General features: G+C 44.8%; 1 protein-coding gene across 1 annotated transcript in view; it reads right to left on the reverse strand.

The window, feature by feature from the left end:
* Positions 1-10,521: 10,521 nt before the first annotated feature.
* LOC142570347 (arylsulfatase B-like) overlaps positions 10,522-12,677 on the reverse strand; it is a 49,526-nt gene continuing 47,370 nt past the window's right edge. The window contains exon 10 of the mRNA XM_075678734.1: positions 10,522-10,708. Within this exon, the coding sequence (XP_075534849.1) occupies positions 10,522-10,708 (187 nt within the window). The remainder of the gene's footprint in view (positions 10,709-12,677) is intronic.

A 12,677-nucleotide genomic window follows, 5' to 3' on the forward strand; every position in this document is an offset into this window, starting at 1 on the left:
CCACACGAGCCGCACCGTTGTTGGTCTTCCGCTGGCCGGGAAGAGAGCGCAGGATGGCCAAAACCTTGGAAGTATGAGTCTGTCCATTGATGGATTCACAAATTTCCATCCAGCGGTCGGGCGCGGCCATAGTCGTATACGATCAAACGCTGTATTTTGCGCAACAGTGCTTTCTGGTGAGCTGTGCGACCAGACCGCCTGTACTGAGCGAGTATCCGGTGCCTTCTATTCCATAAGGTGAGCAGATGTCTATCAGGCTCTGGGTGGTCAGAGGGAACCCGTAAGTGTTTGGTGGCTCTTCGCTTCGCTACGCACAGCTGTGATACCAGATGGTCAATGTTCTTGGCTGGAGACTGCTGCTGCAGTAACTCGCAGTATTTGTCCCAGTGTGTTATGTGGCTTAGCCGTGTAGTGGCGTGTGACTTCATCTTCGGATTGGCGCGGCCTGTGCGAAAGCGTATGAGGATCGGAAAGTGGTCGCTCCCCATGCAATCGTCCAGCACCTCCCATCAAAAAAGCTGCGGACGAGTACTCCAGGTAAGATCTGGTGATGTGTCTGCTTGGTGAACTGTCTGTCCCAGCCTCGTGTGTGCTTGAGGCATGTTGAGGAGCGTCAGCCCGTACTCCGAGATATCTCGCATGATGCGCCGACCGCGCGGGCTGCATTTGTTGTATCCCCAGGCGATGTGCTGAGCGTTAAAGTCCCCGCACAGAAATATGGTGTATTGCGGATAAATCTTCTTAAAGTGGGAGATGAAGGTGGGATCAACGAGTGGGCCCTAGTTGCCTTATTCCTTGTGTTCTCGGGAAACACGTAGACACAAAAGATGAGCATTGTGCGCTGTGATGAGACTTCTAACCGGCATCCGACAACGCTAAGAGTAGCGCTGCACCACGGTTGCATGTCTAATTGCACGTGTGTAGTTACCCGTCGCACGTACAATGCTGTCTTCGTGGGTTCAGCGACTTTTACAGGCGGGGCGTAGCCGTCATAGCCGATTATGCTCCGCACAGGGCCGTTGGCTTCTTGAAGAGCAATGACCAAGGGACTGGTGGTGTCTCGCTTGCTGGAGAATCGGGTGATCATGTCAGCCCTCTTGTTACGAAGAGAACGACAATTCCATTGCAGGACAGTTGCCTATGGTGATGAATTTGAAGAGCTAGACATGGTGAGGCTGTGTTGTTTCAGCAGCAATGAAGTTTGGTGGTACCCAAGTCGTACGCATTGCTGGTGCTCCTGCGGGTGTCGGTGGTGAGCAGGCCGGAAGAATGAAAAAAAAATGCAGCATTACGGGATGCTTTGCTACGAGCTATAAGAAAGACGCCTCAGCTCGCAAACAACGCTGTTCTTTGTCGGAACAAAGTTATTTCGGCCAATGTCATGCAGCCACTGCTTCCTGCACAAGCCGTCATGCTTTCCGTGTGGTATCATAAAAACGGCATAACCATCTTAAGGCTTCTTGCTGCTGTTATATGCGCAACAGCCCGGCATAGCGCTAGCACATAGAGCAGGAAACAGCGTACAACGTTCGCTACGCCTAGCTAAAGCACGGAGCCAGCCGTGCTCAGGAGGAAAATGGCGCGAACGAAAAAGAAAAACACAAGCAAAACTCAAGATCTGCGCGTTTCCAAGGGCAACGGCAGGGAGACCAATCGTCGTGCAGAAAAACGGGGGAAAAAATCTGGTTGCCGCGGGGGAACGCGCAAGGGGCGAGGAGGAGGCGAGAAGGTCGCGCGGTGGCGGCAGAGTTCAAAGAGTGTCGCTACTTTCAAGTTATCGAGGGACTTTACGCTCTGCGCACACGCAGAGCTATCTTGCGGTAAACACAGAAGACCCCCTCCTCGCAATGTACGGCGCTGTCCCGACACGTGGCGCGCCACTCGCGCCATGATCGCGTCCGCCTTCATGGCGCGTCGCGGCCCGGCCCGTCGTGTGCCGATCGCGACGTTTGGCTCGCGTGGATCGTTTGAGTAGGCGGTGCAAACGGGGTGCGATAACGCTATCGCGTTCCACTCTTGAAGGCGGAGCTTAAGCGTCCTCCAATTTTTTCTGTACGCGCATTGCCACCACGTTGTAGTAGCAGTAATTCCTTGGGCCAATAGGACTTAGCGGCTCTGGTCGATCGGCCAATAACTTGGTCAGACAAATCTGCTATTTAAAGTGTGTAAATATAAAAGAATTCAAACATTTGGGCATAAGAGGTTAAGAATCAGAAGAGAAATAAATTTAGCGAGTACAGATTCAAGGATTTAATTAGAGCAAACCGCATTCAATCGATACAAAGCATACGTTGTTGACAATTATATACGTTACCGAATGAAGCAATTAGCACTGAACTTTTGTCTTTTCGAGAAATGCGTAACATTGTCTATGCACAATTTACAGCTTGCATTACGTACCGTTGATAAATATTGCGTTCTTCTTTAATGAACTGGTAGGCTATGGGATGTTCTTTTTCATTTTTCCTTATTGATGCTTACGTAGTTTCCTGTGCCAAATTGACAGGTATAACTTGGATTTTTACGTTACATTATGTTTAGAATATTGCATTCCAATGTCAAATAATTATGGTGCTTGGTTTCTGATATTGATTTCTGTTACTTACACTATATGTAAGTAGTTAGCTGGGAAATCAAGTGAAATCTGAAAGAAACGGCTTAATGACTGAGCCAACCATGCAGCCATGTGGCCAAGAAATGACACACCCACCAATTGCGAAATAATAGCGGTTGAATGGAACCCAAGATGGCGAAGCGAGAACCCTAAAATATTATTTCGTAGACTAAAATAACGTAGAGTGATCTGTGGTTTCATCTTCGCCACAAAAAATAACGTAGCTGCGATGACATCAAGACTTCCATGCGTTAGTAAAAATTTTGTGGATGTGTGCAACAGTGTACCCTAGTGAAGGCTACTTCATGTTTTCGTGCATGGCAGAGCTTACCTTTAATGAAAACCATTCTTGGCGAGTTGAACCTAGTTTTCTATAAATGCATTGTGGGCCGTTCCCGTCTACCTGTACCACAGGGTATGTGCGAAACTTCAATGAACCTCGTTGACGCCAACTTGGATGTCAACACAATGAAAAGCAACTGCGCATGTAATCAGCTGCGAACTGTTACACTCCGCATTAGTTCGCAACACGCCGCAAAGCCATTATCGTTCTCTGGAGAAAAATTATATAAATCATAAGAACCAGTATCTACCATGTCATGAATGTTTCACATTACGTAGCGGTCAACTGCAGTTGAGTCTGATGTAATTTTTCAGGGACTCAATAGGCGTTTAAAATCCGAAAGCTGGTTTTGTGTCCGGAAGACGGGACACAGAATTTACGCAAGATTATTTGTCTCGAAAACATATCCACTATTACGAAAGTTGATGTAAAGGAGACTTTTAATAACCAAACCATCTAACGACGCTTTGCGAATGAATCTGAAGTTCTGTTAAAAATAAGCCTTTATCCATAGGCGCTCAGACCCTGCGGATATAAGTGGGGAGCTGCCAATAACTTCAATGTTCGCAAAGCATAGGAGTCACCAAAAGCAGTCGGGGAATTACATAAAACAGAAAACGAATGACTACAGCTGTGAAATCTGCTAATAAGTTTTATTCATCGAGAGCTAAAAGTATACTAGCGAAATCATTCAAGAAATATGGGTATAATCTCTGAAACGCGCAGGAAGAATGACAATAGGAAAATGGAGGAGAATATACCAATATCATACTTGTGCTAATTTTGGGAAGTGTGATTAACAATCGCCCGTCTACGCATTACGCGCGTGGTGCTCTAACCAATTAAGCTACCGCGACGTTGCTTCCTCATGCACTTTTCTGGTTATTTATGTGTTACTACCAGAAATAACCTTGGGAATGTTTAGCCACCGCCACCACTCACAAACCTTGGTGCCGGATGTGGAACACCCTTTCTGCCTCAGGCATGAAGGGTACATTGTCTTTCTAGGTGAAAGCAACATGTCAATAAACCCGCGCATGCTACCTGAAGGCCTCAATGTTGCCTGATTCAAGGCCCTTTTTAAGTAAAAGCCTGAAGAAATGGGGCTTACCCAGAGATCCAATTTTTAATTATCATATCCTGAGAAGCCAACAAAGACACCAAGGAACTCATAGGTAATATTACTTGTACTTACTAATTGAATTAAAGAAATGATAAATTAATGGCAATGAAAGTGGATGAAAAAACAACTTGCCGCAGGTGGGGAACAATCCCACGTCTTCGCATTACGCGTGCGACACTAACCAATTGAGCTACCGCGGCGTGGTTTACCCATCCATTTTCTTTAGTATTTAAATTCAGTAAGATAAAATTGAGGTTAAGCAGCGCTAAAGAATCAAGGACACGAAGAAATAATGTCACAGACATACGCTGTGGTCTGGGGTATTTGTTTCTTCCTGTCCTTGTTTTATGCGGACTTTTCAACGTCAGTTCTAAATATCGACCAACTAGCGCTCATCAATATGGTAGTGATGTAAGATAAAAGCCTTACATTACTGCAAAAGATTTTGTCACACTGAATTCCAAGTGAATAAATATCACAGCAAATACGAAGTGCATCTCTCATTCCGACTCTCAACAGATAGAGAAAGCTTTACAGAAAATTACCTTATGGTGTATTGAATAGAGGCGAGAATCCGATGCTTGAAAGAGATTAGGTTCCTTTATACGCTTTCCTGATAAAGCAAATCAATGAAAGCAAAATATTCAGTGACTTTAGTTGAAGGCATCCCGTCTGATGATGGAGAAGATGGATGGATGGATGGATGGATGGATGGATGGATGGATGGATGGATGGATGGATGGATGGATGGATGGATGGATGGATGGATGGATGGATGGATGGAAAAACTTTGTCGAGAGTCCTGAGAAACGCGACTATTCCGTAGCAGCCGCTCCCAAGTTATGACGGACAGGCCGAGCCTGACAGCCGCATTGTGGGCTCTCTGGAAGGCCCAAATTTGGTCCCCGTAGTCGCTACTTCGCAGCGAGGTATTCCATCTTGACTACTCTGCTTGATGTGTGCCTCGTAACGAGGGGCATCGCCAGAGCATGTGTTCTAAATTGGCTGAGTCGCCGCACTGACGGCTGGTATTGCTAGTTAACGTATCTGGATAGATCGAGTGTTATATAAAAGTGGGTTGGGGTATATCCCCGTCTGCCAAAGTATGAGGGTGATTGTCGGCACTTTGGTCAGTTGCTTGTGTGGGAGCGCCCTGAGTGGAGAGGCCGGGTCTGAAACCCACCATGTTGTAGGGAAACTGTTCGTTGTCCTCGATGAACTCTGTGATTCTGTTGTGTATGGCATGCTCTGCAACCTTCCCCACGCAGGACGCGGGAAATATGGGCCGCAGGTTGCCCAAGCTGGGAGGTTCGGCAGGTTTCGGTATGAGGATGAATCGCGCAGTCTTCCAGTGTTCCTGGACCGCGCCTTGTCTCTATACTTGATTCATTTCGTCGGTGAGGAATTCGATTGACTCGTCCTCGAGGTTCCCAAAGGCCTTGTTTGTGACCCCTTCGGGACCTGGCGCGCACCTGCCATTAAGGTTCTGCAGAGTGCTTCTTATCTCTTCGACTCCGAACGGCTCGTCAACGGTGGAGTTTGGCCTTCCACGATGCGCCGAGTACTTGACATTGTCGCTCGTCTTTGTCCGAAGGTATTTTCCGATCAATCTGTACGTGACCTCGTCTTCTGGTGAGGCTTTCGTGGCCTTGTGGAGCGTTCTTGCCAAGTTACTTCGTTGGTTGGACCTGCTGTTGGTTTCGTCGAGGAGATGCCTGGGGAGGCTCCACTTGCACCCCGTTCTCATGTGGCTGTCAATAGAGTTACACAGATTGTCCCATTGTTGCCTGGAGAATGCTCGGCAGCGGTCTCCGATTTGTTTTTCTGATTCGGCTGTTGAGGCGCTGCTCCTTCCAACTCTTGAGTAGCGATTGCTTGGCTTCAAACAGGTGTGCGAGCCGGTTGTCCATTTTCTCTGTCTGAAAGCTTGTCTGAATCGTTTTGGTAGAATCCCTGACATCCTGTCGGAATGGTTCAGCCCATTGCTAAAGGCTCTCTGGCGCCTCACGGCGGGCTGCGCGTTCTCGCCTGATCTTGGCAGCAGTGCGCAGGCCGCGCGAGCATCTACTAAAAGTATTCTGCTTTTGCAGAGACAACGAAAGGATCCATATCTCGGGCTGCAGCTGATCCAGGGAACCAAGTGTATCTCGGACTGCAACTGTGCTGTCACGAAGCTAGCGCCGTAGATCGCCGCAAGGAGCACCCTCTGTTCAGCGCGTGCCGACTGATCGGTGTGACAACCATCGATCAACCAATCGGCGTGGGCCAGCTGTTGCCCTGGGTCTTTAAAAGCGGACGCACCCTCATCTGTCCTCTTAGTTGGCAGCAGTGCGCAGGCCGCGCGAGCATCTACTAAAAGTATTCTGCTTTTGCAGGTAAGCACCCACTAGTAGCAACTTCTTGTTCTTTTTACGCACTACGCACTGCTGCCACACTTACAGTTCCCACTTTTTTTGTTCAATTTGTCATTCTTCTTTTTCTAATATGTCTAAGGACTTAGCTAAAGCCTTCGACGATTTTAAGCGGGAAATGAGATTAGAACTTCGTTCTGTGAAAAACAGCATGAAATTCTGCAGCGACACTTGCGATGAGACGAAGAAGATCACCTCTGAGGTTAAGGCACTGAGAAAAGAAGTCAGCGAACTTGTTAAGTGTAATGAAGGTTTGAGGAGGGAGAACAAGTGGTTGACACGACAAGTTGAAGAGCTACAACAGTACACGAGGCTCAATAATTTGGAAGTAAAGGGTGTCAAGGGGAATTCAGAGCCTGTTGATGTCATAAAACAAATTGGTGAAGTTGTTGGCGAGCCAGTCAGTGAATCGGACATCGATACATGTCACCGCATTCCCACTCGGAACTCGGATGAGACGAACATTATAGTTCGTTTTGTTCGACGAGAAAAAAGGAACACGTTCGTTTCTAAGGCAAGGAAACAGAGACTTAATAACAGTATGCTTGGTTCCTCGGATGAAGGGGCTGTCTATGTTAATGAGCATCTATCTCAGTTTAATAAGCAGTTAGGTGCTGCCATTGCACGTAAGAAATTAGTGTCATGGAAATATGTCTGGACTATAGGAGGTAAGGTGTTCGCACGTCAAAGTGAACTGACTGACGCTCTGAGGATCACCGATCATGGTGATATGGAAAAAATGACTAGGTAAGGTCTGTTTTCTAAGATGGACTGTCGCACCTCCATGAACTGCGAGCCAACCTGTGCTGGCTATAATGTTGAAGATTTCAAAACGAAGCTCGGCTCTCTAAAGAAATGGGCCAGTGCTATTCATTTCAATGCTCGAAGTATTAAACACAAGGGTGACCATCTGAACTTGTTTTTTGCGTCCATAAAGCATAAATTTGATTTTTTGGTGTTTACAGAAACATGGCTAACATCTTATGAGGATCATCCCCGCTTTGACAATTACACTTATAATGAATTATTAAGGCTTCACTGCAAGGGTGGTGGTCTTGCTGTGTACGTAAATAACTTGTACAAACATTCTGTAATAGATGAATTTTGCATAATAGATTCTAATGTGGAATGCATTACTGTATCTACTAGAAATGGAGTGGTCGTTGCAATATACAGACCTCCCACCGGTAACAAACAGCACTTCTTCGACTTCCTTGAAAATTTACTCGTGTATCTCACTCCTACTGGATGCGTATTTATTATTATGGGTGACATAAATATTAACTTATTCTCGAACGATTCATGTGCAACGCAATTCAATGATACCGTTGCGTCATTTGCCTGCTGGAATTGCATATCTTTACCCACTAGGGTAACTGTGGAAACAAGTAGTCTACTAGACGTATGTATTACAAATCTGGTGTCTAACAACATTATCTCTGGTGTCCTGTCCCATGACCTCAGCGATCATTTGCCGATCTTTTGCTTTCTGCATGTCATTCACGACACAGATGTGAAGGTCCCACGGTTATACAGAGTAATTAATGCTAACACGTTGAGTATGTTCAAAACATTAGTCGAAAGTTCACATTGGGATAATGTGTACGATACAACTGACGTAACCAAAGCATATAATGCATTTATTATTCAGTTTATTTGGTGCTACGACACTGCCTTTCCACTAAAGGAAACTAAAACTTGCAAAAAGTTTAAAACACCTTGGATGACTCAGGAACTATACAAAAGAATTAAAACGAAAAACCATTTGTATCACAAGTTTATTAAGAGCCGTGATGCCAATACCCTCATTGAATAGAAAAAATACAGAAATAAACTTAACCAGGATGTTAAGATAGCTAAATCTACTTACTATATTGATCGGTTTACCAAAGTACATTCTGACAGTAGAAAAGTTTGGCGTGAAATTGCCTTTTTAACTAATAAATGTAATCCGGACCCGCCCCTCACTATTATGACCGTCAATGGCGAACTTACAGGCTCTGATCTCGCAACCACTTTCAATTATTTTTTCATTAATGTAGCAGATTCTGTATGTACGTCATCAGTACCAGACGCACTTTCTAATCTAATCACTCCCTTACAAAATTCTATTGCGCTCATGCCAACTACTACTCATGAAATAGCTTCATTACTACATAAGGTAAAAAAATCATGTTTCACCAGGGCATGGTGGTATACTAGCGGTACCTTTGAAGCATGTATCTTCTTTAATATGTGACGTCTTGTGTTACATCGCAAATCGTATGTTAGAAAGCGGAGTGTACCCAGATCAGCTGAAGATAGCACGTGTATGTCCAGTATACGAAAGTGGGGGAAAGAATGACATATCGAATTATAGACCCATTTCTGTTCTACCCGTCTTATCAAAAGCTTTTGAAGGTGTCATCAATACTCGTATCGAGAATTTTTTCCATAAGTTCAGTGTTATTACTTCCTCGCAGTATGGATTCCTGAAAAAGAAATCAACAGAGCTGGCGCTTTTAACAGTAAAAGAAGAAATTATTAAGAATATCGAAATGAAACAGTACACTCTTGGTCTTTTCTTAGATTTCCGAAAGGCATTCGATTGCGTTCATCACAACACCCTGCTACGCAAGCTCAACAGTTATGGCATACGTGGTATTGCATCTGACTTGCTAAAGAACTATTTAAATAACAGATTACAGTATGTTCAAGTTAATGGCATACCCTCAGAGAAATTGGAAATTCAGCATGGTGTTCCTCAAGGATCTATATTAGGACCGTTATTGTTTTTAGTATACATAAATGATATCGCTAGCATATCCGAATCGCCTAATCTGGTCATGTACGCTGACGATACGAATATATTTTTTCATCCCACTCCTTGTCCCAAATGGAGGCTACGGCATATGGATATTTAAGAAAGTTCCATAACTGGTTATTGACGAATCGGCTAAGCCTCAATTTATCAAAGACTAACTAAATAATTTTTTAGCCTATTAATACAGTAGAAAGTATCACTCTGAAAATTTTCTACGAACATACTGAATTAAAACGTGTTTCAAACCAGAAATTTCTTGGTGTTTGGTTTGATGAGAATCTTTCTTGGAATTTTCATATCACCAAATTAATGTCTGATTTAAGTAAAACAGTCGGCTGTTTTTATAAGATATCTCATTTGTTGCCCCTCTGGTTAAAGATATCCATGTATTACGCACTTCTGTACTCAAGGTTATCTTACTGTATCCTTGTATGGGGAACTACGAGGTCCAGCAATTACCTCAAATTAATTTCAATTCAGAAACGTGCTATGCGTGCCATTGAAGGGTTTCATGGAGACCTTCAGATTTACCTACGTTACCGCTATTTCAGAAATATGGCATCCTTAAAGTAAAAGAAGTATACAACTTCTGTCTGCTCAAGTACATCCATCATCATAAATTGTTCTTTTCTTGCCCAGATAATTCCAGCAGCCGTTATGCTTTTCGGACGAAACGTAAGCTTGTTCCTATCACACGCACAAATTATGGCAAGCAAACACTAAGCTACCAGATTCCCACGGTAATAAATAACTTTCCCATTGAAACTGAGTATTACCTTCCACAAAAACGCTTTAAAGCTACAATTAAAAAATACCTTTTGGGACAAACGGAATGATACATTTATTCAGTCGACATACTTTGTATTTATTTGTATTTAATTAACTACCTTTCAAATGTTTTTTTTCCTATAACGCACATGTTGTCAGCTGTGATATTGTTTCTTTGTTTTAGGACTGATATTTTTATGTTTGTATAAAAAAGATATTGTGTCTTTACACCACTAATACGATAAGTCGTGTACTCAATTTATTCTTTTCTTGTACAAATTTTGTGCATGTTAACTTACTGCTTCATGCTTTTACAATGCTTGAGAAATTCATTGTGTATTTTGTTGTGAAGTGCTTATGCACAATGCCAGCTGTTTTACGGGTGACCGGGACCTTGTCAGGCTCTTGCCTTTTGTCTTGGCGCCCTCTTTTCGTTGAAAAGAAAATAAACTTTCACTTTCACTTAGAACTGGTCCCAGTCTGGCACGGTGAATGGACGTAGCTTCTTTTGATCGACTCGAAGATGGTTGAGGTCATGTAATTGTCCCTACCAAGGTCGACCATGAGACTGAACCTCTTGGCAGAATCTACGTTCTTCGAGAAATTGAGGTCTGGTGTGGAGTCTCTGCTGGTGGATGTGCCTTGTCTGGTCGGAAGTGACAGATTGGTTACAAGAACAGTCTAGGTCGTTAGTCTCCTGCCATAAGGCCTTTCCCTTGGCCCTATGGTACGGGTATTTCTGGGCGTGAAACGGAGCATTGAAGTCTCCCGCCACGACGAGGGGAGAATTGCCCGCGATCTTGACCGCTCTAGTAATGATGCTTTTGTATCGTTGCCTTAGATCATTCGGGCTGCTATAGACATTAGAGAGCTTTAGAATAGGGGCCCCAATAGCTTGGGGCCCCTAAGAGCTTTGCGGATGTTAGCGTTGGGGCACGCAGGAGTGAAGAGCTTTAGAATAGGGTTTTACGTTTGCGGATAGCGTCTTGCGCTGACAGCGCCACTACGGCGTCGAAGAAAAGCTATTAGAAATAATTAAATAAAATATACCATTTTATGATATGAATAATAATTCTGACTTGCATGTATTGGCGTTTAATTACAATTTAGAGGTTATTTTGTAAGTAACAATTAGTTGCGCTTAGTTTTGAGCAAACCAACTTTGCGTGCCTTCACCAGCCAAGCTTAGCCGTGTTAGGCCTACCAGCCATAATATCCACAATCGAATTCGGAATCAGCGGCGTTTAATGAATCAATCTTGATAATACACGCTAGTTGAGAGAAAGCGATAACCTCAGTCACTTCTCCTAGCTTGCGAACTTCACGCGTTACCACGAATCGAACCCAATTTAATACTAGGTGAGAGCCGTCGCTTCGATGGGTGCCGCCATGTTTGCTGACGCAAAGCTTTTGGGCCCGCTATTTGCGCTATCGCTAAATCGGTGAAATAGCGTTCCCAACGCAAAACCCAAACGCAGTTTGCGTCTCGTGCATGCGCAGTGGCTTCAACGCTATTTCTTTGGGGCCCCAAAACTCTCTATTCAGAATGTAAATGCTGTCTTTGTTGGAGCTGTTGGGAATGATTTCGATCAGGGACTGCGATGTCTTCCTGGGCAAAATTCCCAGATCATGAATGATGAAGGTGAGTTTGTCAAATAAATGAGCAGATGCCTCGACCGTCGCCGTGCAGTGCGTGGGGCCGTAGCCTACGAGCGTGACGTTGTCTATCAGCGTTTTTTGTAGTACGATGACATGCGGTTTCTCTGGGTGGGAATGAATATATTGCTGAAGGGCATTCTTCTTGTGTAGGAACCTCCTGCAGTGCCATTGCCCATATTCTGAATTCTCTATTTTCCACCATTGTCATCAGGATGTCTTTTGGCGGCTCTATGTAATGAACCGCTCCTGATTTTACGGGTCGAGGTCATGGTACATGCGTTATAGTGTCATGTAGAGCTAGGGGCGACACTGCCATCTGTGTACCGTTGACTTGAGTCTGGAGCTTCTCGCGCCAGGCATTGATGGTCGCAAAGTGTTGCGCAGCTCCCTCGCCGAAACAGGTTACCTGTTCGTCGAGCTGCCTGATGCCGCTAGGACTATCCAAGACTTCCATGGTTTGGATCTTTTCTTTGTTGTTGGCGTGCTTTCCGCTTTTCTATTACACGCCCTCCTTTCGGCGGAACCTCCAATGCAGCTACGTCCGTGCCTGATGGAACACCAGTGGGTTAGGGATAATAGAGCTTTAGTTTAGGGAACGCAAGCGGCTTGCGTACGCAAGAACTATGGGCGACGGTACTGCGCATGCGCAGACCGCTACGTCTACTTGCGTTCTTGGGGTTGTTGGGGCGGCCGAAAACATCGTTGCTCCTAAGCGGTCACGTTACCTACGTGACTCTCGCTGTGTAAGAGAACTTACGAATAGCTAGCGGGTAGATAATCTTGTAAATCTTTCGCCAAGTGTCGACAGACGTCGTTCTTATATATATTAGAGAGGTTTAGCATGTACGGTATTCGAGTAAACGCAGGCGGAAGGGGCGTTGGGGCTGGGGAGTAAACGGGAGCGGCCTGTCTGGTGCATCCACCTTGTGGCGCAAAGCTCAAACGTACAAAAACAG

Source organism: Dermacentor variabilis, chromosome 2 (genome assembly GCF_050947875.1).
Source record: "Dermacentor variabilis isolate Ectoservices chromosome 2, ASM5094787v1, whole genome shotgun sequence".
Lineage (NCBI taxonomy): Eukaryota > Metazoa > Arthropoda > Arachnida > Ixodida > Ixodidae > Dermacentor > Dermacentor variabilis.